A 27,193-nucleotide genomic window follows, 5' to 3' on the forward strand; every position below is an offset into this window, starting at 1 on the left:
GATGTGTATATGGTGCTGGAAGAGGTCAGAGGACAATATAGAAACCAACCTGGTGGTAGGGAAGGCTTCTCGGAAGAGGCAAGGCTTTAGTTGTTTCTCTTCTCTTTCTTTGTTTAGTGGTATTTGCCCATTAAGAAGTTTCATATATACATGAAAATATGAACAAGGGAATAAAACTTAGCCCAACTCTCTTCACCCAGAAATAATCACAGTTGGCATTTTGCTGAATACCCTTCCGTGTGTGTGTGTGTGTGTGTGTGTGTGTGTGTGTGTGTGTGTGTGTGTGTAAAGATAGTGTATGTCTTATTATCATTATTTAGGTTGAGGAAAACAGATTAGTTGTCCAACTGTAGCAAAAGGCCCACCAAAAAACTCAACCACCAGCTTAAAACCTGCCTCTGCATTTTATTGTAGGAAAACACAAATCCGGTCCCAAAACATCTTCAGAAAGCAGGGTAAGCCAAGGAACATACAGAGTGGGTCTGAGTAACAGATCTGGGGCCACTGCCATTTTCAAGAGACAGAGCTAATGCAGAATTCTTTTCTTCCAGGAAAAACGAGGTAAACTCAAGCTGTGAGGCCCAGATGGTCATTAGATTTACTTCTTATCTAAGAGGAGCTGCATTTCTCCAAGGGTTGAATGATGTTGACTCCTAGGTATTGATCAGATGAGAGCACCAAGCCTGTATTCAGTAGAGAGTTAGGGAATGAGAAGCAGAGGAGAGATGGTGGTGGTGATCGTCTTTATGTAGTTTTCAAAGTCACTCCCAAAATATAGGATGAGGTAATAGTTGAATATGCCAGCAACGGACATGAGGAACAGGAACAGTATGATGCGCTTCCCAAATATGTAGCCAGGTGTGCTGGAAAAGGAGAAAGAAACCTGTAGAAGCTGCACAGATGACACCCATTGAACAAAAAGACATGATCACTTCAAAATACAGGGGAGTTAAATTATACCTCTTTTCACTCACGAATGCTCCATTTACTTCACATGAAGAATGGAAATGTCTTGGCTATTATTAGCCACTGAACATATTTCAAAACCCAGCTAAAGAGCCTAGACCTCACCTTGGCTTGTGTTGCTCAACGGGTTGAGTGCTGGCCTGTGAACCAAAAGGTCACAGGTTTGGTTCCTGGTCAAGGTACATGCCTGGGTTGCAGGCCAGATGCCCGGTTCGGGGCATGAGATAGGTAACTGATTGATTTGGCAACCAGGACTCCTCAACAAGAACAGCTAGCTAAGCTGCACAGGTGAGTTAATGCCACTAAGACTGATTCTTGCTATAATCAGAAAGGAAAATTTGGTTCCCACAGGTTTCGTGTTACAAATTTTATCATTTTGAAGGGGACCCCAAAGTTTCACAATGTAACCCATAATGTCCTCTGTCAAGAGTTTAAAAAGCATTCAGCAGTTGAGTATCAACCTTCCTGCTACTGAAAATGTGATCCATGAACCAGCAGCATGGAGCTCATTGGAAATGCAGAGTCCCGGGCCCCTCCCTGGTCTGTGGGATCAGAATCTGCATTTTGACAAGCTCTCTGGTGACTCCTGGGCATATTCAAGTTTGAGAAGCACCTGCTCACTGAGATGCCTTGCTCATTGGCCAGCAATGCTCTTCTCTCCTTGGTTTTCTTGGTTCACAGTCATACTCACATATTGAGAACTCCTATCTCCAAATTGGGAGGGTAAGGAATATGGTCCCCAAAGAAAGAGTTATGTGCTGAGTTGTGTCCTATCCAAACTCACACATTGAAGTCCTAAACTTCCGTAGCTCATATTGGAGATAAGATCTTTAAAGAAGTTAAGAAGATAAAATGAGGGCACTAGGGTGGACCCTAACTCAATCTGATGGCGATATGACCCTGTGAAGACACAGGGAGAAGATGATCATCTACACAAGGCAAGGAATGAGGCCTCAGAAGAAAGTGACATTCAGAACTGTGAGATACTAAATTTCTGTTGTTTGAGCCCCCCAAGGAATATTATGGGGGCCCTCACAAGCGAGTACTGAGTGACCTCCTAATTCTGGTAAGAAAGTGAAGAGAAAGTAAAGGAGTCTATTTTTTCAGAAAGAGAATAGAGGGTGCAGAGGCATTAGATTAAGAAAAGTCAAATACTGTGGTGGCTCCAATTTATCACATGAATAAGGCCATCATATGCTCATTACAGAGGCAAAGAGGGGGTTTCTGTGAAGCTGTTCAGAATGTACTCCAGGTGAGTCTGTGGTGAGGAATGGAATGCTGATGCCTCCTCGTAGAATAACAGTCCTTTTAATATGGGCAGGGTTTTGCAAAGGTCTCAAGGCAAACGACCCCCAAAGAGATATGCCCATGGTGCTTTAACTCTTCTCAAGCTGTGCAAGGAGAACTCAGCACATGCCCACGATGTGCAAGGCCAAGTGTGAATGGGGTCCCCAGCCGGGCACTTCACTGATTCATTTTTCAGTGTCTCAGGCTTGGAGATGGGCTATGGCCCTGGGAGTGGACAGCATGTGCACAAATAAAGAGCTGCCCTGGGCTCAAGCAAAGCCACAGGAAACCTGCAATTAGGCAGAGCACAAAGGAAGAGCAAGGTGTACCAACCAGGCACACGCTGGCCATCAGCCTTTGAACCACCATGGCTTCCCGTTTAGCATTTCTGAAAGTGAATGCACATCCCAAACAAGAAAGAGTTAAAAGAGTTCATCACCACCAAACCAGTAAGTATTACAAGAAATTTTAAAGGGACTTCTTTAAAAAGAAGAAGAAGAAGAAGAAAAGATCAAAAACAAATCACAGCCCTGGCTGGTGTGCCTCAGCAGATTTAGTTCCAGCCTACGGACCAAAGGGTTGCCAGTGCAGGCCAGGTCCCCAGTAGCAGGTGTTCAAGAGGCCGTTACACTTTGATGTTTCCTTCCTTCCTCCCTTCCCCTATCCCTAGAATTAATCTTTATATATATTTTATATATATTATATGTTATAATTTATGTATATAGAATGAAATGGCAATAACTGCATACTTATCAATAACACTTTAAATGTAAATGGGTTAAATGGTCTAATGAAAAGACACAGAGGTGCTGAATAAATAAGAAAACAGAATCCGTACATATTATAAGAGGCCCACTTCAGGTTGAAAGACACACACAGACTGAAAGTAAAGGGATGGAGAAAGATATTTCATGCAAATGGAAACTTATTTAATTCAGACAATATAGGCTTTAAAACAAAGGCCGTAACAAGAGACAAAGAAGGACATTTCATATACACTAGCCAAGATATGGAAGCAACCTAAGTGTCCATGGATGGACAAATGGATAAAGACGTGGTACATACATGTATATATAATGGAATATTTTAAAAGAATAAAATCTTACCATTTGTAACAACATGAATGGACTTAGAGGTAAGTGAAATAAGTCAGACAGAAAGAGACAAATACCATATGATTTCACTTATATGTGGAATTTTTAAAAACAAAGTAAATGAGCAATCAAAAGAGAAACAGACTCATAGATACAGAGATCAAACTGATGGTTGCCAGATGGAAGAGGGGTTAGGAGGTAAAAATACTGGCATGATTAAAAAATACAAATTACCAGTAACAAAATAGTCACAGAAATGTAAAGTACAGCACAGGGAATATAGTCAGTAATATTGTGATAACTATGTATGGTGCCAAGTAAGTACTAGACTTACTGGGGAAATCACTTCACACATTATATAAATGTGTAACCATTATGCTGTATGCCTGAAATTAATGTAATATTGAATTTCAACCATGACTGAAAAAAATTGTTAGTAATTATGTAAATAAATAAATAAATAAATAAATAAATAAATAAATATTTATGCATAGTTCTCTCTACATGGGGTGGGGAAGGTCAGAATGAAATAATTAAGCATCTGTAGAAACCAGGGTTGTAGAAATCTATAGAAGTGCTTTATACCTTTGTCTTCATTTAACTCTCAGAACCATTCTGTGAGGTATGATTAACGTATTTTCCAGGTGAGGAAACCAAGACCAGATGGGTTGAATGATATGTCTAAGGTCACACAGCCAGGAATAAGCAGAGTGGGAACTCAAACCTGCCTGCATGAGTCCTGCTCTTTCTACCACACTGGCTTCCAGAGGACTCCTTCAGATTCCAGAGACTAGGATTTGCTTACAAGTTTTGGTGGCAGCAAATGTGCCCCCATCCCTCAACACATACAATATAAAATCTACAGGAAAACTTTAGAGAGGCATTGTGCCAAACAATTTCCATTTTGAATATGCCTAAAACTTCCAGGAATCAGAGAGGTGGTAGGGAGAGGTTCACCCAGGCACCTGGAGACCTGAGTTCCAGCCACAGGTCTCCGCAGTGTGGCCTCGGACAACTCTCAGACCCTCTCCCCACTTCACACAAAAATGTACAGAAACTATGGGTAGAAAAAGAAAACTTGATGGTCTCTCTGGCTTTAAACTCTGTTCTTTTCAATAAGGAAATATCACCATAAGCCCGATAACTTCTAACGGGAAAAGAATTGTACAATCTATGAAAGACAGATCTCCTTCATTCACCCGCTTGTCCCCAATAAATCAGGCCCTCCATAAACGTGTGTCACATGAATGGATCACTCTAAGAAAAGAAGCCCGAGCAGCCTTCTGTGGTGCCCAAACTCCATTACATAAGAATCACCAAAAAAAGTTGTTAAAATGCAGATTCCTGAGCCTCTACTGCAGATATTCTCATTCCAGACGTCTAGGGAGGTGCTTGGGAATCTGTCACCCCAGGCGAGTCTGGTGCAGTTGGTTAGTGGGTTTCACTTTGAAAATTCCAACCTTGACACTCACATGCTCACCCAGGAGTTCCACAAGAAGCATGTTCGTTCTCCAACTATGGTGAAATAACCCCATGGTCCACATTTGGGAAGGGCGGGGCCCGAGGCTCTAAAATATTGACTCTAAAGAGGAAAATGACTGGGAGAAATCAGTTCTTTTGAAACTTGTGCCCATTATTATGTTGGTAGTTTAGTATTTCTGGACTTACCCTTTCCCCTGATCCCCAGGGTCTCCTTGGGAGAATGGCTCAAAGCAGGTGGTCATCAAACATTTACTAAGTGAATGCTGAATGAATGAGAGGGAGAGACACCAAGGAATGTCTTTCCTACCCACTGCACCAAAATTGACAGTGGAACTTCTGAAGGGGAGCCACATTGACAGGCCAGAGCAACTTTCTGGAGAGAAGCAGAGATGATCTAGAGCCCAAGGGAGAGATTTTATTGAAGGAGCTCCACTGAGCAGGACTTTCCTCCATGGTGAGGCCAAGAACTAAAGCAGATCCCTAAGGCATTATTTAAAATCCCTTTGGATCTTGCCACAAAGCCCCACAAGCTTGCATCTACCCCAGGCACATTTTGCTCTAGATTAGGACTGGACATCTCATTTAGTACATAGCATATCATTTCTATGGAAGACAGTTGCTCAGAAGCACTGTGAGGCCATGCCTGGAGTCAGCAGGAAAGAGCACCATGACTGATAAGTAACAGCCATGGGAAGGGGTGGTAGGATCTTCTTATACCATGTGATGGGAGAGACCAGGGAGGGATTTAAGAGGTCAGGCCATTTACATTTCAGTGAGATCTGGAGAAATCAAATATTTTTCAGATTTCAAGTCCATATTCTATTGTCCATTTCCTGGTAGTGATTACCTTTAAAATAAAAAGAGCCTATGAGTAAATGGAAAATTTTGTCACGTACCATAGATTGTCTTAGTATTAAAGCAACTTTAAGGCCTCGGGCAAGTGGTGACAGATAAAAAGAAAAACTGTGACCTGGTCAAATCCCTAGCACTTTGAGGAGGCAGACGGGCTGCATGGGGAGCCAGCCCACAAGGGCAGAGCCCCCTTATTTTACTGATAGACACTCCCCCCCAACCTCAACTCCTGACAGCAGGTATCTCCTGGGGAAGACAGAATAGAGGCTTTCCAAGGTCAAAGAGAATAAAGGACATCATTAGGACAGTGTTGATAAGGATAAGAAAGATAATGGACTTGTAGTTTTAGAGGATAAATGGGATGACCTCTAGAGAGGAGTGAAGGAGACCTGAGCACTGGGAAAGAATTGCTGGAAGAAGACATCCTTTTCCAGCTGTTGCTCACCACCAAGTCACCAAGTCATATTTAGCTCTGGGGTTCCTAGTTCCTCAAAAGTAATGCTTTCACCTGCCAACCTCCTGGGATGTCACCTCTTTGTCACCACTGAAGGATGCTATCTAAATAAAGGGCCCATTAGCCACTAAAGAAGTGTGCTATTGGAAAAGACCAGGTGGAATGTGAAACTAGACAAGGAAGAAAAAACGGAGGGGAAGGCTGGGCTTGGCTTCCCAGAACAAATTTCTGACTCTTGGATCTCCTCTGCAAAGTCAGGAATTTTGTTTCCTTAGGCATACCAGTCACTCAGATGTTTCTTCTATAAAAACCATCATTTATCTTACTAGACTCAGCCTTCCCAGTCCAGGTGCAGTGGGAGTGTTAACTGCTTCTTTGGCACCATCTATAACCCATGCAATGGTGACTCTATTCTGGGTCTCCATCCTCTGCCTGTGATTGTATCTTATGTTCTCAACCTTCCTTCTGGTGGTCCCTGGAAGATCTGTTACTCAACAGAACTTATCACAAGGTGCAAGCCTTAGTTCTCATTTCTCTGGGCAAACAATTAAATGTTTCATTCAAGCCCCAGACTATGAAGGGTGGGATAGAAGGTGTGGGATTGCAAGGAGTGTGCAGCACTTGGCATTAAAACACCTTTCGTAAGTCCAACACCATGGGCAGGAATTGTTCAATGGAAACACTAGCCAAGTCCCCCATTTGTCTTTTCAGAGCCCACAAAATTCAGGGAGAAAATAAGGAGGGAGCCTATTCAGCCTAGACCCTCCCATCACAAGTGGTCCCCCAGGCCCTCAAATGCTATGCAGAATAGGGTTGTAAATTATCACTCTTCCTGCTCAGGAAATGTGACTGCTCTGTGGTTCTTAAACACTCCCTCAGAGCCTACCTCTGAGTCCTCTCTCCTAGGTAGCCGACAAAGTACTTTTGCCTCACGAACAGGTACATCAGCCCAGCAAAGGCAGCAGGAACTAAGTGAAAAAAGAAAAACACTTTAGTGTTGTAGATGTCTGAACAGGCTAAGTAAACACAGTCATTGTGCGATTACTGTTTATCACGAAATCTAGCAGAGGTCTCAGGCTCTGACTGTCCAGGCTGATCTGAGCTTCAGCAAACAACCTATGGCTGGAAGACATCTGAGAATTTTAGTAATAGTGATGTTACAGATAGCCAAAAGGCATAATAAAAGATACTCAACATCACTAATCATCAGAGAAATGCAAATTAAAACCACAATGAGATATCACCTCACACCTGTCAGAACGGCTATCATCAATAAGTCAACAAACAAAACATTGGTGCAGACGTGGAGAAAAGGGAACCCCAGTACACCGCTGGAGGGAATGTAGATTATCTCACTTAAGTGACCCTATGAGTACACATGGTGACTGCCTGAGTTTTCAATGGCAGCTGTAGCAAGCAGCCACAAACTTACTGCCTTAAAGCAAGACAAATTTATTATCTAGACGTCACAAGTCCAAAATGGATCTCATTGGGCTAAAATCCAGGTGTCAGCACGGTCTACATTCCTCCCAGAGATTTTAGAGCAGAACCTGTTTCCTTGCATTTTTCAGCTTCTAGAGATGAGGTGTTTTTTGAGGTTCCTTTCAACTAAGAAATTCTACTATTACTGCATTAGTAAGATATGACAATTATCAAACAGGGTTTGCCAACATTTTATTCCCCTAGCAATGCTCACACGTGTTTAAACAGGGAATTCATGGTCCCGGGCACTAACATACCTACACTCCCTTTGTATTCGTCTAGCTGGAACAACTTTAGATTCATCTACATCAAGTACCATCAAAAACATAAAATGCATCATAACTCCTAATCTGAGCATATTTTGACAAGTCTGGCAGGACATGTTCTTCATTTAACTCAGGATAGAAAGTGGAAAATAAATAGTGAGCTTACGGACAGCATCATGGAGCACAGAAAGAGGCCACAAGGTGCCCCCTGAGTGGTTTCTGCTGCCATCCCTCACCTCTCTCCTCTGTCACTGCCCTTATTCTTTTCCTGCATGGCACTTCTCACTTTGGGCTATAATTTATTCATTTACTGATTTTCTGTGGTTCATCCTCCCAGCTGCTGGGGGTGGGCATCCCCAGCCATCTCTTTACTGGTCACCATGTGTCCAGCATGAAGCTTGTCACAGAGTACCTGTATTGTGTCAATGAATAAAGTAAAAGGCTACTTGTGAAAAATCCAGGATACAGCCCAAAAGACCGAGGCTCTCATCCTGGCTTGTTATTCACCAGCTGAGTAACCTTGAGCAAATGACCTAGTCCCTCTGAACCCAGTGTCCTTCCTCAAAGATGCTAGGGGAAATAATATCCACTCTACTTTATGAAGAGGGAGGAGGTGATTAGGACTAAATAGTTCATCAAAGAACACTAGCAGCCTTTTCTGATACACCTACTGGACCACAGCATGGACACTGGCCAAGTCATACCACACTTCTACCTGACACAGTGCCGTCTCCAAAGGGGACCAAAAAATATTACTCTGGTTTCCATTTAAGTTTTTATTTTATTGATTATGCTATTCCAGCTGTCCTAATATTTCCTCTTCTACCCCCCTCCACTCAGCAACCCCCACCCTCTCAGGTAATCCCCCCACCATTGTCCATGTCCACGGATTGTATGCATGAGAACTTTGGCTACTCCATTTCCTATACTGCACTTTACACCCCCATGGCTATTATGTAACTATACATTTGTACTTCTTAATCCCATCAACTCTTCACCCATTCCCTCACAACATCCTCCCATTTGGCAACCACCAAAATGATCTCCATATCTATGATTCCATCTCTGTTCTTGTTTGCTTAGTTTGTTTTTTAGAATCAATTGTTAATAGGTATTTTTCACCATTTTATTGTTCATAGTTTTTTATCTTCTTCTTTTTCTTAAATAAGTCCCTTTAACATTTCACATAATAATGGTTTGGTGATGATAAACTATTTTAGTTTTTTTCTTGTCTGGGAAGCTCTTTATCTGCCCTTTGATTCTAAAGAATATCTTTGCTGCTTAGAGCAATCTTGGCTGTAGGTCCCTGCTTTTTATCACTTTGGATATTTCTTGCCAGTCCCATCTGGTCTGCAGTTTTGTTTTGTTTTTGTTTTTTTTGAGAAACCAGCTGACAGTTTTTGGGAACTCCCCTTTAGGTAACTAACTGCTTTTCTCTTGCTGCTTTTAAGATTCTTTCTCTCTCTCTCTTTTAAAGTATTTTTATTGATCATGCCATTACAGTTTTCCCAATTTCCCCCCTTTATCCCTACTTTGCCCTGCCCCCCAACCCTACATCATTCCCCCCACCTTAGTTCATGTCCATGGGTTGTACATATAAGTTCTTTGAGTCCTCTGTTTCCTATTCCATTTTTTATCTCTCCCCACCTATTTTATGCCTAGTAATTATGCTTCTTCTTCCCTATACCTTTCCCCCCAATCCCTCCATTCCCCCACCCCACTGAAATCTCTCCATGTGATATCCATTTTTTCTGATTTTGTTCCTGTTCTAGTTGTTTGCTTAGTTTTTGTTTACATTGTTTTTCTTTTCTTTTAGATTCATTTGTTGATAGTTGTGAGTTTGTTGTCATTTCACTATTCATATTTTTATCCATTTTTTCTTAGATAAGTCCCTTTAACATTTCGTGTAATAAGGGCTTAGTGATGATGAACTCCTTTAAATTGACCTTATCTGGGAAGCACTTTATTTGCACTTCCATTTTAAATGACAGCTTTGCTGGATAGAGTATTCTTGGATGTAGGTCCTTGCCTTTCATGACTTCAAATACTTCTTTCCAGCCCATTCTTGCCTGCAAGGTTTCTTTTGAGAAATCAGCTGATAGTGTTATGGGAACTCCTTTGTAAGTAACTCTCCTTTCCTCCTGCTTCTTTTAGGATTCTCTCTTTATCTTTAATCTTGGGTAACTTGATGATTTGCCTCGGTGTATTCCTCTTTGGGTCCAACTTCTTTGGGACTCTCTGGGCTTCCTGGACTTACTGGAAGTCTATTGCCTTCACCAATTGGGGAAGTTTTCCTTCATTGTTTGTTCAAATAAATTTTCAATTTCTTCATGTTGTTCTTCTCCTTCTGACACCCCTATAATTTGGATATTGGAATGTTTTAGGTTGTCCCAGAGATTCCTCAGCCTCCCCTCATCTTTGAATTCTTGTGTCTTCATTCTGTTCTGATTCCTTTTGTTCCAAATTATTGCTTTGAGTCCTGTTTCTTTCCCTGTCATTGTTGGTTCCCTAAATATTTTGCTTTATTTCATTTTGGGTATTTTTCATTTGGTTTTTTTTTTTTTTTGACCAAGCTCAATCAGTTCTGTGAGCATTTTGATTACCAGGGCTTTAAATTCTCCATCAGATAGGTTGGCTAGCTCCTCATCCCTTAGCCCTCTTTCTGAAGCTTTGCTCTGTTCTTTCATTTGGGCCATATTTTTTTTTTGCCTCAGAGCACCTAATAATTTATAAGGGGGCAGGGCCTTAGGTATTCACCAGGGCAGGGCAACCCTCTTTGTTGCACTGCGGTGCTGCCTGTGGGGAAGGGGCCAGAGAGGGTACAATGCAGCTTGCCTGCTCGTCTCTAGCATGTTTTCCAAAAGACTCTGGTGTGAGACTGGGAGTTTCTCCCATCGAGGCAACTCCCGCCATAGTCTGCAGTCAACTCTCAGGCTCAGTTTCTCCTTCAGCCAGCCACGCCCATGCAGTCCACCACCTTACTGGTAGGTTTTTTTCTTTAATTCCTTGGTTGCCAGAGTTTCATGCAGTTTGATTTCTGGCACTTCTCATTGTTTATTGATTTTAGATTGATTGTTATCCTTCTTTTGGTTGTGGGAGGAAGTGAAGGGTTGCTACCTATGCCTCCGTCTTGACCGGAACTTCAAGATTGTCTGTCTATTTTTAAGTTAGATAAGTATTGGATTGGGCCTCTTTGCATTCATCTTGTTTGGGACTCTCTGTGCTTCATGTACTTTCATGTCTATTTCCTTCATCATATTAGGAAAGTTTTCTTTCATTATTTTTTCAAGTAGATTTATAATTTCTTGCTTTTTCTTTTTCCTTCTGGCACCCCTAAAATGTGAATTTTGGATCACTCGAAGTTGTCCCAGAGGCTGCTCATACTATCCTCATTTTTTTGTATACTTTTTTCTTCTTATTTGTTCTGATTGGTTGTTTTTTGTTTCCTTATGTTCCAAATCATTGATTTGATTCTTGGCTTTATCCACTCTACTGTCCTTTCCCTGTAGATTCTTCTTTATTTCAATTAGTGTATCTTTGGTTTCTAACTAGATCTTTCTTATTCTGTTGAGGTCCTCACTAAGTCACTTGAGCATCCTTATAACCAGTGTATTAAACTCTGCATCTGATAAATTGCTTGTTTCCATTTTGTTTAGTGCTTTTTCTGGAGTTTTGTTCTGTTTTTCATTTGGGCCATGTTTCTTGTCTCCTCATTTTGACAGCTTCAATGTGTTTGTGTCTATGTAGTAGGTAGAGCTGCAGTCCATGCTGAAGGCCTGCTTCCTAGGCTATAGACAGAGGACTCAGTTCCTTATTTGCACCTAGGGGAAAGTCCCCGGACCCCCAGCCAAGAGTGCCATGCACACATGCACATAGACCTTCCCTCCTTCTCACTGTTAGGTAGAGCTGCTATGACTCTCTGTCTTGGTAGCATGGCCTAATGTAGTAGGTGTCCTATAGAGTCCAGTGGCACAGCTTCCTCTATCACTCTACTTAGGTACTAGGTGCACCTTTCTGTGGGCTGAGTACACCCACCTGTTGTAGTTGACCCTTGATTGCTATTGGCAGATCAATGGGAGAGATTTATCCAGACCAATCAGCTTCAAGGACTAGCTGTGTCCACTGACCACCAACCTCCATCTTCCATGGAGGATCAGCTCTGTGGCAGTGGGATGGTGGTTCTCCAGCATGGTCCACAGCTGTCCACTGGGTGCCCAGGCGCTGGAGTTTCCCAGTTAGTGCAGGCCAACTTCAGCCCTGACCTGTGTTCTGCTGGGGGCCACCCTATATGAGCTATAAATCAATCTTAGATGACTGTTACTTGTGCTGGGCTTGGGGATTCCCAGGCAAAGCCAAGTTGTGAATTAAAGCTAGCTGCTGCTAGTGCCAGGCCTAGGGCCACTTAGCAAGAGGTACAGGGGTGCTGGGGACTCACTGAGGCCTACTGTTATTTTTTGTGGAGGATTTAGGAAGTTGTAAAGTGTGAAACCAGACCAGCCATTATATGAAAAAATTACTGTTAACAGCTGGATGGACCTATAAATTGGGTGGGATGGAGTCTCAGGGGATTTCCAGGGTGGGAAAACAGTGTTAGCCAGGTTGATGGAGACTCAGATATAGCATCCACCTGCCTGCTCTGTAGCTCTTTAGTGGGAGGGTTCAGAAAAGGGACAATGGCCTCTGCCCACCTTTCTGTCTGGGATAAAGCTGTACCCCAGCCATCTTTTTGATGCCAGACACTTCAATTCCTCCCTGTATGCCACTGGTATCTTTCATGATACTACCCCAGTGCTGGAGCTCAGAGGGAGTGAGTCTGAGTAAGTCCATGGGTGGGTTCTTTAAGAGGAGCTACTTGAAACTCCTGAAATTTCTTCCATGATTCAAACCCTGCTGATTTTTGCAGTCAGAAGTTATGGGGACTTATCTTTCTGGCACTGGAACCCTGGGCTAGGGTGCCCTGAGATGTGCCTCCTGAATTTTTACCTACAACACATAGGTGTGGGACCAGCCCATTCTCCTTTTCCACCCCTCCTACTAGTCTGGATAGATGTGGTTTCCTTAATTCTGTAGTTGTCAGACTTCCATTCAACTCAATTTTTGATAGTTCTTGGTGATATTTGTTCTATAGTTTAGCTGTAATTTTGATGTGGTTGTGCAAGGAGCTGAGATGTGTTTACCTATGCAACCATCTTGACCAGAAGTCTCCATTTAATTTTAAATTCACTCTGGGAGTCAGCTTGCTGAAGTCGACTGTGGGATGGATAACTGGGGAAGTCTGGAGACCTGGAATCCAGCCTGTGACTCTATAGACATGGGCCAAGGGAGGACTTCCAGATTGTAAGCTTATTAGCAGGAAAGCCAAGTGACAGCAGTCCCAGAATAGATTCCTCTGTTGCTCTCATTTATAATGCCCTTGTATCTGAGCTACAACAGCTTAAAGATTCTGAGTCACATTTAGCCTTAAACCACCCTTGTCAGTACAGCCACTTTCAACCAGGGAGCCAGCATTAGCAATGCATTATGGAACCACTCCACAGGCACAGAGCACAAAAACATGGCCTACATGGTCTCTCACCTCTCTAGAGCTTCACAGATCGGAGCTGGAGATCTGGCAAAGCCTTTTGAACAAAGAGCCTGTGCTGGAGAGCCTCCTCAAGTACAGTTTAGAAAGAGAACACAGGGAGAAGTTGCATTACCTTGGCTGCACAGCAGCCCTGCAGTCCAAAGCACAACAAGGAAAGTAGGGTACGCATCAACACAGTTCTGGCTGTAGAATAAATAAATACAAAGAAGAGAAATCAGCAAACATGTTACCACAGTGTCATCTGAAAAGTACATGAGGTACAAACTGCATTCATAACTCCACATATATCTACCCATGAAGACTGGCACCAGCCTCCACATCAGAAACAGACGTCTCTGTAAAGTGACACATGTTCAGAACCCATTCACTCTCTTCCTAAGTTAAACCCATCAGAGACTCAGTTTCTTGATGGATTGGCTTTGACAGAGATCCTGCTACTGGCTGTGCCTAGTGCTCCTGAAACTGACAAGTAAGCAACACAGTCAGTTCCAGAAGCGGCAGTCAGGGTGGAGTGGCAGGGAGAAGAGCCTGGCTAAGGAGACCTTCATGTCAGACACACAGTCAGTTCTGACCCACAGGTCAGGCTGAGGAAGGAAAGGTGAGGTCATGCATCATAAAGAAACCCCAGTGCAGTGGGGAGCTCAGAAGAGCTGACATTCAGAAAGTTATCCTGCTGATTGTGCAGTTGCTGGGTGCAGGGCTTAGTCTTTGCTCCCATGGAAGCCTCTCCTTCTACATGAGGCACTGGGCTGGTATTTTACACCTTCATCTCCTTTAAGCTCACCTGGACCCTGTGAGCACACAAGGTGACTACATCAGTTTTCAATGGCAGCTGTAACAAGCAGCCACAAATATACTGCCTTAAAGCAAGACAAATTTATTATCTGGAGGCCGCAAGTCCAAAATGGATTTCATTGGGCTAAAATCCAAGTGTCAGCATATCCGCACTGTTCCAGAGGATCTAGGGCAGAATCTGTTTCCTCGCCTTTTTTCAGCTTTCACAGATCACCTGTATTCCTTGGTGGTCCCTTCCAATCTCAAAGCCAGCAATGGCCAATCAAGTCTTTTTCACACTGAATTGCTGTGACACCAACTCTTTTGTCTCCTTCCTCCACAATTAAAGGGACATTTTGATTACACTGGGTCCTACACAAATAATCAAGAACATTCTCTTTATCTTAAAGTCAACTGATTACTCACCTAAATTCCCCCTTGCTGTGTAACATAATATACTCACAGGTGCTGGGATTTGGATAGGACCTATGATCTTTGAGGGGCCATGATTCTACCTACAACTACTCTCATGTTTCAGATGAGAAATGGAGGCTGAAGAAATTAGAATAAGTGGCCCAGGGTCATCCAGGTATGGAGTGGCAAAGCTAGGATTCACACAGTGGTCAGTCCAACTCTAAATCAGGTCTGTTACCTTTTTGACTATACGAAATTAAATAGCATGTGTCCTCTTGAAGAGTTTACAGTCTAGATCCGACAACTGATACGCATACCCACAGAAAAACAACCCAACAGTACAAGGAAGCACAGAAGGGGGAGGGGCAACAGGGTAGAGTGGAAGGGCAGGGAACTAGGATTGAGTCCCTGACCTGATGTTGATCAGCTGTTGGTCATTGGCACAGTAATCTCTCTAAACTTAGTCTCCTTACCTGCAAAACTAACAGACTGATCATGAATAACTCTAAGATCCATTTAAATTCTCAGAGTTGGTAGTTTAATTTTTAGGTGATTCTCAGGCTGTGGTCCTAGATCAGCAGAACCCCCCAGGGAACTTGTTAGAAATGCAGATGTTAATGACCACCTCGGATGTCCAGAATCAAAAACTCAGGGGCAGACCTAGCAGTCTGAGTTTTAACAAGCCCTTCAGGTGATCCTGATGTATGCTCAAGTTTGAGAACCATTACTCTCATGTAATGCAAACTATGCAGGTAAAAAGCCAAGAGGCAATTTTCAAACTATAGTTGGCATTTCATCCAAATTCCTTCCTTGGATTCCTTCATCCGGATCCCTTTTGGTCTGATTCTCATGATTTTCCTTCTCAATCAGCTGTGAACACTTGTTCAAACTTACGGGGCCTTGCACCTCAGGGAGGCCACAGGAACTCTGGAATGACCAGGCCTTGGGCCATCCTCTGCAGAGAACCCACAGAGGCCAGCAGTGTTACTGCAACAGGGGCCTTCCTGTCTCTCTAATGATCAAAACAGCCTTTACTAGAGGAGTCAATGAATGTAAAATGTAAGAAACCAGCATGTCCCACACTGGGATACAGACACAGAGGAGAGCAGAGCCCCACTGACCTCACCATGTGTTCTGGAAGCCCAGGATTGTCATTTATCTAGTGGACAGGGCAGAAGCCCCTTACAAGTACCACCTGGGATGAAGCACTTAACCCAGAGTGAAAAACTGCAGTAGCTATTATATGGCCTCTATTCTACATGTTATGAGAGGACAAAATTGTAGTCTCAGGACTGAGAATGTGACCTATCTCCCAGTTCAAGGAAACTAGAGTGAATATCTCTTTTTAATTTAGTTGAATAACATTCTGTATCTGATGGGGTCTGATATCTGATGCTCCTAGTTTAAAAGTCTATTAATACAAAGGTCAGCCCAACTTCTACTTCTGTTGGGTGGTTGGTTTCAAAGTAGTGATTTTGTCTGAGTGATGAAACATTCCTAATAATTCCTCATTGTCCAAGGTATTTGCTTATTAGACAGACTGTCCAGTGATTTGACACTGTGTCAGCCATTCAGTCCTTTCTGTGTATTGTCTCAAGTCATCATGGTTCCTAATAAAATGACATCTGCAGAGTCAAATGAAACTCTCCCAGCTATAAGAGAATGGGCTCCTGATGTGGATTTCCAGAATATGCCCCAATCCTGTCCCTCACTCTGGCTCAAGCCAATACCCTCTCCCCATCCAGGGCCTCTGACATATCTCCACCTGAAGCTCCATGCACACATTCCCCTCCTTGACAGAGGGCCACTGCTGGGATGAATTCACGTAGCTGTGGTCAGTGATGTAGTGTCTCTTGCCGTGGAGCCAAATGAGCATTCACATGGTCCTTAAAGTCAAAAAGCCAGCATCCAATGTGGGAACGCCACTTAGTGGTTGTGTGAAAGTGAATGCACCTCATGGCTTAATGAGACCTCAATTTTCTCATCTGTTGGAGGTGAGTGGACATCAGTAACTCCCTTTCTGGATTTTCATGGGAATAATGAGATAAAGCAGTATTTTGCTCACAGGTGGCATTCAAGAAATGGTGGTTATTCTTGCTCCAATGTCTTCCTTCTTAGAATCCCCAATGAAATTTGTGTTTCCTACTGACAAGTATTTATTATTTCAAATTTTCTCTTGTGGAGATTTCTGTGCCATTTTTTTCCTGTAAAATGAAATGGACAAACCCATTTTTGTTCTCATTGCCTGAGGTACTTGGCAGATCTCTCAACAGCTCACTAGGCTACATTCAGTTTGCTGTGCCAATGTTTTGATGGAGAAAGAACTCATTACTACTTTCCCTTTCACTTTTCTCCACCTTTCAGAATGAAATATATAAGCTCTTAGTGTTTTGTTGGTGTGGGTTAATTTAAGTAAATATTAGTAATTGTATCAATACTAATTAATAGATTCAATGTAGCTGTATCACCTTCAAATGACTGAAAGTGCATCTAGAGTGGATTCTGAGAGGTACGGGGAAGAAGGAACACGAGGGTAGCATTTCCCAAAATGTGTTTAGTAAAACACTAAACCCTTCATATGCTCTTCAAAAAAGGAGAGTCTGTAGTTAAATAAGCTCTCCCCTGATTAAAGAACCAAGAATTACAGTGTCCCTTAGCACACTGAAGGCTCTCAAAAAATCTGGCTGTACAGAAATTGTTCTTCTTGTAATACCTGTTAACAGCCAACAAAACTTGTTATCTGTGAAACATGTACTAGGAAATTAGACATCTCTCTGCAACCTGTGCTCACCTGCACTAGTGGGGAAAAGTTTTAGGTTAGTTAACTGAAATTTTTCTCTGAAAAACAAATTTTAACTGCTCTACCTGTGCTCATCACCTGTGAACAGGGCTTTGAACTATGTTTTCTACTCAGGAACAGAGATTCTAGGTCAAGATTATTTTTCTCTCTCAAATACTGGCTTAGCTCTGCCATCATAGGGTTGGGGGTGGGGGGGGGGACAGACCATAAATGGATGTCAAGTCTGAGCTGATGGGCCACACCTGGCTGTGATGTCTGTTTATCAACTGCCCCATGATCTTCAACTATCTGTATCAGTCCATAGACATATTTTATACTGGAAAATATACATCAGACTTTTTGATCACTAGCATCATTTAAACTTCTGGCTACCTTTTCTTCATAGCCACAGTAACTAAACATTTATGATCCTGCACCCCATCAACCAAAAGTTTTGATCATGCAGACTTATAACAGGTATATTTCACATAAATTACACACACATACTGCTCTCCATCTGCATGTTAAAAATGAGTAAATCTTAAGTTTCTATTTTTATTTATTTTTTTACCTTGAATATTTTATTTTATTTTTAAATTAAACTTATTGGGATGACATTGGTTAATAAGATTATATAGTACATTTCTTTTTGATTGTATCTTTTCCATTACATTTCTATTCTTTAGATAGCAAGGTTAAAGACATGTCTCTTTTACTTGCACCCCCAGGATTCACCTTGCACCTTTCTTTGGTGATTTTGGAGGCCCCTGGAGAAGCTGTTGCTGGGCTTGGCTTTCTGCTGGACTAACCCATCACCCTGTCCCTGTAGCTTCCCGAGGCAAGCAGACTAGGAACCATGGCTTGCTGCACTGAGCCCCACTGCTTTCTACACCCACCAAGGTACACACCAGCTGTTAGCTGGTCAGGGAGGAAGTGTCTTTGTAACAGAACCAAAGAGGTGTCTGGTCAACCTTTATCTTACAGAAAATTCTTCTTTCCCGCCCCCTCCCCACAGCTCTCTCTCCTTTTCTCATTCTTCTTTTCTCCTGTCATAAAGATTAAGTGGGAAAGACACTCGATGATGCTGGCTTAGGCTGCTCGAGGCCCCAGGCAGAACCAATTGCCCACCACACTTCCCTATCTCCTTATGTCAGGTACCCCACACCATTGCAGAACCTCCAACCACCCTCCAACCACTACCAAATGGCACTTCTGCAATTGGGAGGCTGGCAACGGGGCCAGGTGTGAACACAGAGACCTCTTGGAAGCAGAGTTAGTTCACTCCTTGGGGGAAAGGCATAGACAGATGGCCTGACCTGCTCTGTTTCTCCTTCATTGCCAGCAACAGGCAACTTAATTTCTCCCAAGGGACAGTGGAATTCCACTGCATGGCCTCAATGCCTAACTTCTTCAAAGTAGATAATTTGAGGAGTACCCAACAACACAATGTAACTGGTGAGAAAGTAGTAGTCTGGGAGGGAAAAACCTCCTCTTTCTAAACCTGTGGAAGAGTATTAATTTTTGCTTTGAACTCCATGTTCAGAGAAGTTTTGATGTTTCCCCAGGTCAAAGACACGTCCATTATAGCTATTGCACATGGAATGTGTCTGTAGGGAGCTCTCATCTCTCCCCCTGCAAGTGGTTGATGGCATCTTGCATGCATTCACTACCTTCCTTTAAACAGATCCAAAATGCCTACAGTTATACCTTTAAATTTCTTCAATTGATTCTGAGAAGTAATACCCTGAAGGCCCATACGTTAAAATAGAAATCTCCCTACAAGCAGTGTAGGAGAAGATTTCTTTGAGATCAGGCTCCTGGAACAACAAAGGGCAGGATGGGAACCAGAAAAATCAGCCTGGAATGACCCTACAACTGTGCCCATGAGTGGCTCAGACCATGTATGCAGAAATTTAGAAGCCGAGTAACAAAATGGGATGATGGTGAAAAGTGGCAAAGGAGTGGACTCCCCCTCTGACTTCCCCATTTCTATACCTCATTTAAACAAACAAACAAACAAACAAACAAGTAGCTGGGTGAGGCAAGGGACAGAATTGAAGTATGTCTGGGAACTGTGGTGAAAGCCTACCCAGTGGAGAGCCTTTGAAGTCACGTTAATTCACAGAAGCCAAGAGCAGCCCTGACTATGGAGACCTCCCCCCAGCTGTTCCCACAGAGCCTCTGACTCTTCAAGCTGACTTTGTCCTTGTACTTGCTTGTGCTGTTCTTCCCAGTCTAAAAGTCCTTTTCTTGGGTGGCCCTGACTCCTCCCTTGGAAGGATCTCTAGGGACATCAGAGTCACCTCCAAGCCAAGCCTGAAGGCCCTTCACCAGTTAACAGTCAAAACCTTCCTGTCCTACAGACCTCTCTCTATTCATAGGCCCAGAGGAGTAGCAGACATGTATCATGCACAGGGAGAAAATGAGGGTTTGTATAAAACCCGTTGAGTCCCAAATAGCCCCAGCTCCTTCACTGGACAGGTCAGGTGTTTTCAAATAATTTTTATATTCAGAAGCAAAGAATGAGAGGGGAGAGAGCCATTGCATCATTCCCCCATTCTTTCTGTTCTTGTTCTTATTGCTCAAGGAGAGCAGCATTGTGAAACGTACTGTGTCACCCCTACACTTCCACCAAGGGGACTGCAGGGTCAGCGAGCGGCAGACTGCTGCCAGGGGCTCCTGCCCGTTGCTTCTGCAGCCAGAGGGTAGAAGCAGCTGGTCTTTGTGGTATTTCTTCTGCACTAACCCGACAGGAAACTGGTCCACTATATGATTAAATGACTGGCCACCAGACTTCTGAAACAAGGGGGAGCTGAGAAGATTTTACCTCCTTACTCCTAGGGTCCCCACTTCCATTTTTAACTTCCTTACTGAGTTGGTGAGGGGTGTCCACAAAACCTCCCAGGGGGCTTCACCTCTCCTGGGAACCCGGACTCCCTGGTATTCTAAAGGTTGGCCCAGACAGACATGTGGCCTTGAGGGTGGTTGTCACTCAGGTAGAGAGTCCGCTGTCCCCAGGCCCCAACTCTGTTGGTCAGCAGCGTCAGGGTTTGGACTTACTTGGCAGTATAGACCCGCTCAAAGGCAAGTGTGCCCGTCCTCTGGAAGCTCCTCCCAATTTGAGTCCTGCTTTCATGCTCCACCTTGTGAGCAAAAAACCCTGCCAGGGAAAAGGTTTGCATTTGGGTTATAACCGAGATACTCATGAGTCTTCTGTCTCATATTAATTGTTAAATTTTTTTTACTTAACCTCTAAACAGCTCTAAATGTCCTCCATTAAAGGTCATTTAGGCAAAATTTATTTAGCAGCTACTCCCACCCCCCATCACTGTGTTTGGTGTTGGTGATGAGACAGAGAGCAAGACAGCCAGCCCCCTTTCAAGGACCTCACAGCTGGAGGAAATAGACAAAGAAGTGAAGCAGAAATTACTTTATAGTGATTTACATTAAGATGAGATCAAGTGAGAACACAATGCTATGAAGGGGCAAAGGAGACAACTTAATTCAGTGTTCAGGTTAACAACAGAATTTTTTAAGTAAGTGACACCTAAAATAAAGTCTGAAGAATAAGCAGGAATTCACTAAGTGGGTACAGGGACAAGAAACAGCAGGGAAGATCACTCTACTCAAGTGAAATAGAATATGCAAAGATCCAGAGGCCAGAACTGCCCTTGCTTCAGTATGTCTAGCTCATGATGGAGTGGGGAGTAGAACCTGGCTAAATTGCAAATGAAGGCAGAGACACAGGTGGTGAATGGTTCTTTCAATGACATTATCTATTATCACTGCTATGAGCCAGACAGTTAGCTTGCATGGAAAACAAAACACACAAAAAGCCTTGGCTTGGGGAGCGTATATGCTGACAAGGATAGAAGAGAAAGATACAGACCATACACAGCAAATGAAATACATCGATTGCAATTAGACAATGTGTGGAGTTGTGGGCAAAGAAGAAGCAGAGCTTGGTATGGGGCCACTGCAGTGCCCTACAGGGTAGATAGAGTGAGCCTCAGGGAAGAAGCAGCAAGTAAGCCAAAGCTTGAAGATGATGGTTGAGAAGTGCCCATTGGACTTAACAGTAGGACTGAAACTTTGATGAAAACCATGTAATACACTTGGAATTTATTTCCATCTCAAGAGCAAAGAGGAGTTAGTGACACATACAAACTTATCCATGGCATAATCAGAAAGCTACCCTGTTTTTTAGTGTGAGGACCATGGAGAGGGGTGAGACCAGGACAGGAGAGAAGATGGGAGGGAGCTGATGGGGGTGATGGCCATGGAATGTAAGAGATGCTATAGAGGAGGCAGAATCCAGAGGTTTGTCTATAAATTGGATGTTGGAGGGTAGATGAACCTCTCTCTCTCGCTCCTCCCCCAAACCCATTTTAGGAGTGAAAAGGGGAGGGAAAGTGAGGTTGTCAGTGATCCACAAGGTACCCTTCCAAAAGGTGTAGAAAAAGTGCCTTATCAATTGTGTATTTGAATAAAAGCCTTTTATGGTTTTCTGTTTGGCAAAAGTGCATTTCTTCCCCAAGAATGGGCCCATTTTGAGCCCGTCTCTAGGGCCAGGTTGTATAAAGGGGGACCTACCATGCTATGGGCACTCTGGTAGACCGTGACACAGGTTCCCTTATTGGGCCGGTGCTATCCCCATTTTGTAGACAAGGAAACTGTGGCTCAGGGAAGCTAAATAACTATGTCAGAGTCATTCTGCTGGGGATCAGATCCAGCTGGGCCTACGAGGACGAGTTTTCCTCTTGCTGTCACACTGATTCTCACGGCATAATTCCCTCAGCTACACAGGGTTTAAGCACATGGCTACCCATTCTGAGTATCTCTTGTTACACAGAATCCAGTAGAAATTCTAATCATTGTCTTTCAAGAACCTAAGGTAACATCCTGGCCTCTGAACATGTAAGCTGGGACAGTATTAAGAAAGTCAGAGGCTATTTTTGCAACCGCATCACAACTTGACTCTACTTCCCTGAGTCTGTCCTTCTTCCTCTCCCTGATCAGAGAGCAAACCACTTCCTCTTTCCCTAGGCTCGCCTTTTACCTGTAACCTTGACCCTGCTCCAGCCACCTCTTCAGATTTTTGTTTCATTGTTATTTTTCTTATTTTCTGAAACTTCAGGCTTTTTGTTCCTCTTTCTCTTTACTCTGGAAATACACGCAAATCTTTCCTACTCTCAAAACAAAAACAAACCTGTCTCTATCCAATATTCCACTAGCTCTACTTCTCCTTCCTTCTAAGATAGACTTGGAAGAGTTGGGCTACATTGACTGACTCTAACCCCAAACCTTTGTTATCCTTAGCTATGTTGCAGAAACTGTGCATGCAAAGACCATTAACACTTTTATCTCAGGCAGCTGCTGACATTGGGCCAAACCAGAGAGGGACAGAGATGACTCAGAGAGAAAAAGTCTGCAAACCATTCCCGAGAATCAGTCATACACTGGGCACTTCAGCTGCCTTACCTATGCTATTTCTTGCAATATCTTCAACCACCACACATGGAAGTTATTAATAAATTTGCTTCTCAGTTGAGGAAACTGAGGGTCAGAAAAGTTCAATAATTCTTCAGGGTTACATTTTAAAATTGTGTGATTTTAGTTAACTGCAAAGTTAATATCGGTCAGCAGTGTGATACAAGTCTTCAAAAGAATATCTCATGTGTGGATTATTTTAGTAGAATTACTGTCCAGATCTCAGAAACAGGAGACACCTATCTACACTTTAGAAAGAACATGGCAAGATGGAAAGAGTGGCAATGACAAGGGACTCTAGAAACCAAGACCTGTGAGAAATGATCTGTTGAAGGAGGAATGTTACAGCTGATTTTATAAACACAGAAGCAGCAGACACAGTCTAGACTTTTCCAGAGAACGAAAACAGGACTGATGGACAGCAGTTATGGGACATATTTCACTTCAATATTAGAAAGAACTTTCTGGGTAGTGAGTTCTTAAATAAAAGAATTTGAGGCAATATGCATAGTGCAAGCACCTACACTTTGGAGGAGGTTCAAATCCCAGCTTCACCACCACTGACTCTAGGACCTCTAACCAGTGGTCTATACTTTCTAAGGTCTATCCGCTTTGCCTATCTGTAAAATAGGAATAATAATATCATTTCTTTATAGATTTCATAGAGTAAAAAGATTAAATGCGATAATATTAATATGATGCCAAGCATGAAGGACTGAGCTTGACACAAAGCAAACTCTCACTATACCTGGCAGTGGGCAGGGCATGCTCAGCAGGTCGTGAGCCTCCACTACAGTAATGTTCTGGTAGAAGCTGTTGAAGATGTGTAAAGACTTCTGCTGTGGGGAACTTCTGAGTCCCTGATTTTGTTTCTCGAGCCCATCAAGCCCCAGGGTGGGTTGTGAGGTCTTCCAGTATGGAGGCCCAGGAGACTCACAGTGCGGGCATGTGTATTAGGGTGGGAGTATCAGGGGAAGCATGGAAAGGTAGGGGGTCCCTACCAGCTCTTGGCTTCAAGTAAGCAGGCACTTGAAGAGGTTGCTGCTCTTAGAAGACAGATGATGATGCCAACTTCTGCCACTTTCCCTACCACCACAAGGGATGCCAGAAGAAGCTCCCCTGCTGGAGGACACCTTTTCCCTGCTGTCATTGGTTAAGTTCACCTCTGCTTCCAATCTAATTACTTTGGCTTCCTCTGGAAATCACTTTCTCCAAATCTGTGTCCTACCTTAGCTCCATGTCAAAGCTGCTGGCACTTGGGCAGGAGAAGTTGTAAGTTCTCTGGATAGTTTTCATAGGAAATGCATCTATTGATCCTCCCTGGGAAACAAGGCTCTGGTAGTTCTGGCCTAGCTTTCTTACAGTGCTATATTTCAAACTCGTTCTGCATTTTGATGTCTGTGTTCTGCTGGATCAAGCTTGGAAGAGGGCCAGCCACATGTTCAAAGATCTTGATGACTAAAGAATGCCTGAAAGGCAAAGGAGGAAGTTCCACCAGGTGGCCGGGTCCTGGCCTCTCAGGAAAATGAGCTCACACGGTGCACCAAGGCACAGAGCCCTGGCCCCCGGTGCAGATGCACAAGGACTTGTCCTGGGACAAAGACCCAGTGTGCAGTGCCTGGCAACAACATCTGAATACTTAAAATGAACAGGAAGAATTTGGAATGATGTTTTGTGGATGAGGGGGAGAGAAGCACAGTTTTTGCATATTTTCCAAACCCTGTAAGGTAAAGCTATGGTTGCCACACTGAGGTTGATTAGAATTGCAAAGAGAGACTCTGGACATACGTTTGGGCTTTTGCATTTGCCTAGAAACTCACAGAGAAAACAAGCAGAAGTGCTGTCTCCTCATGTCATTGGAATTTTTCTCATTCTCCTCCATGGCATGTTTAACAATTACAAAAAAAAAAAAAAAAGACCTCACACAGTGAGCTCCACACTGCACAAGAGCCCAGGTCTGGGCCTCACAGGAGAGCACAGCTTGTCCTGAGCCACTCAGGGAGTGGCAAGGGCTATTTCTGTGGCTTCAGTTTGTCCATTCCCCAAGCACAGATAGGGCAGCACTGTACAAGGTCACTCTGCTCCCATGCTGCTGCAGCTGCTCACAGGTGGTTGGGGAGGGACAGAGACTGTGATGGGAGGCCATGGGGGTTCTGCCCAGCATGAAAAAGTCTCCAGCGCAAAACAGTAGCTTCATGCTCCTCCATTCGTGTATCTCCCCCACCAGGAAACCTCCACCCCATTCATCAGTTGGTCGAACTCTGTGAGTGAGGCCACAGTGTTCTCTCTTTATCTATCTTAAATGGCCTTTAGATAGTGGTTTAGACTTAGACATTTGACCATCTATAATCCCTCGTCTACCTTTGTATCAAAGAACATCTTAATCCCATCTGCCAAAAATAATGAAAATATCACCATCTAGGTCTAGTCTGTTCAGGGTTTGCTATGCCGTTACAGAAAAGCCCAGCACCCACTCGACAGCCCAGGGCAGGTTTCTGGTACATCTTCATTAGGAGAGATGCAGAGACTGTTCTCATAACAGGAGATGTTACCACAACACCTCCCCACCCCACCCACAGCTCTAAACTGAGAGGGAGCGGCTCAGAGTGAAGGCCAACCTCATAGTTGAGCTCAGTTCTGTCTTCATAGGCAGTGAGAGGGCACTGGCTCCCTGGCCACGATACTCATCAACTGTGTCATTGGGTCTGTGAGGAAGGGCTGGAGGAAAGATTCTCTACAGAGTGAACCAGCACAGCTCACCTACCACCCTTACTACTGCCTCTAAAAAGGGTCCTTGCAGACTTCCTGCTGACCATGCCTGGTCATCTCTTCCACTGCCTTTCCTTCCCTGGGCTGCAGGACCAGAGCTGTCTGCTCACTACTGTCTCCCCATGTAACCAGGACATTGTCTGCCACAGAGCGAGGCCCCTGTAGATGTGTGCAGGAATAAATGAACCCCATGCTCACTGACAAACTGAGGGAGCCCAGGCAGTTTCCACATGGAACAACAGTGACTTGAAATGGAGGCCTAAACAGTCCCATTGTTCTCTCCTGAGCTGTGACTCTACTGAGAATGGTTTCATATGAATACATTTGGCTCAGAAAGCTGTGAAGTGCTGTCCCTTATAAGAAACCTCCTCAGAGCATGCAAAGTTGAGCTTCTGGTCAGGGAAGGTGGAGGAGGGAGGGGCACTCTGTGACCAGAAGGCTAATCACAAGCCTCTGTCCACATTCAAATTGGGAGAAAATATCAGAATATCCCAAATGGATAAAATACTCAAATTTCCGAAGTGCAACAGTGTGTGAACATTTATTACCATTGAGCACTTCCTTAGTAAGTGCTCTCTTTTTTTCTCTGTCTTAACAAATTGCAAAAAACAAAGCCACTGGAGATACTTATAAAAAGAGTCTGATAAAGTCCTAGCCCAGAACCTGAAAGAGAGCATCCTACACAGTTCTACCATGCTCAGGTCTGGGTACCCTACTTGGTTTTTGTTAAACTGATAGCAGATTAATGGATGTGCAGCCCCAAACAGAAAAAAATCCCCCACCTCTATTTATGTAAATATATAATACATATTAAAAATGCTTCAAAAATTATACATTGCTAGAAAAAAAAGTATTACAAAGAACATGTTTCTTCAAAACAAAAAATCAACACAGATAAAATAATAATAAGGTGATTTCCCTTTCACAAACCCCCAAACTACTTTTTTTAGCTTACACTTGACAGGCAACCTCAGATGCAGTGAAGCCAGCCCAGCTGCACAGAATAAAACCCAGGGTCTAAGTGAGCATATGTCTCGTCTTCCCTTTCTAGGCTTCTCGCCTCCCCCTCCAGTCCCACTAACTAATAGTAGTTAGAATGATGATGGCAGGCCCTTTGGTGAGGGTCTTTGTAAAACCTCCGGGTGGCTGCACCTGCAAACCTGATTAGTCAACCCCATTAAAGTGAAAGAAAGACTAGGACAAGGAAAAACCCCAATTCATGCAGAAATACACATACCTCTACACATTCAAATAAAAAGAAACAAATACAGATAAAGCAAAAGTATAGACACACACACAGAACTGTGTAAGCCTAACTTTCAAACCACTAACAAATAAAATCTCCTCTTGTTTTCCCTCCCAAGTGAGGGGCTTCACTTACCATTCTGGACCACGCTAATGAGGGTGACAATGGCCAGCAGGACAATGTTGCCCAGGGTTTCTTGGTCCATGTTTGCTTCAGGCTCACCAGCAAGGACTGCTCAGTGGCACCCACGTCTG

At 43.4% G+C, this 27,193-nt stretch overlaps 1 protein-coding gene across 1 annotated transcript; it reads right to left on the reverse strand.

Annotated features, from left to right (window-relative positions):
* Nucleotides 1-391: 391 nt before the first annotated feature.
* On the reverse strand, nt 392-27,193 carry ALOX5AP (arachidonate 5-lipoxygenase activating protein). The gene is made up of 5 exons (XM_037129579.2): nt 27,075-27,193; nt 20,495-20,594; nt 13,580-13,650; nt 7,022-7,103; nt 392-863 (listed from the first exon to the last, which is right to left on the reverse strand). Exons 1-5 carry the CDS (start codon nt 27,142-27,144, stop codon nt 701-703), a joined length of 486 nt encoding a protein of 161 aa, XP_036985474.1. The 5' UTR covers nt 27,145-27,193; the 3' UTR covers nt 392-700.

The sequence above is a fragment of the Artibeus jamaicensis genome, unplaced genomic scaffold, assembly GCF_021234435.1.
Source record: "Artibeus jamaicensis isolate MK-2021 breed Jamaican fruit bat unplaced genomic scaffold, CSHL_Jam_final contig_793, whole genome shotgun sequence".
NCBI classification, from domain to species: Eukaryota; Metazoa; Chordata; class Mammalia; order Chiroptera; family Phyllostomidae; genus Artibeus; species Artibeus jamaicensis.

Excerpts from the sequence above, each read along its gene's own strand:
- ALOX5AP (XM_037129579.2), bottom strand. The coding sequence starts at position 27,144 with ATGGACCAAGAAACCCTGGGCAACATTGTCCTGCTGGCCATTGTCACC. Across the intron at positions 20,595-27,074 it reads CATTAGCGTGGTCCAGAATG|GGTTTTTTGCTCACAAGGTG; the intron begins GTAAGTGAAGCC and ends TTTCCCTGGCAG. Across the intron at positions 13,651-20,494 it reads GAGCGGGTCTATACTGCCAA|CCAGAACTGTGTTGATGCGT; the intron begins GTAAGTCCAAAC and ends TTTATTCTACAG.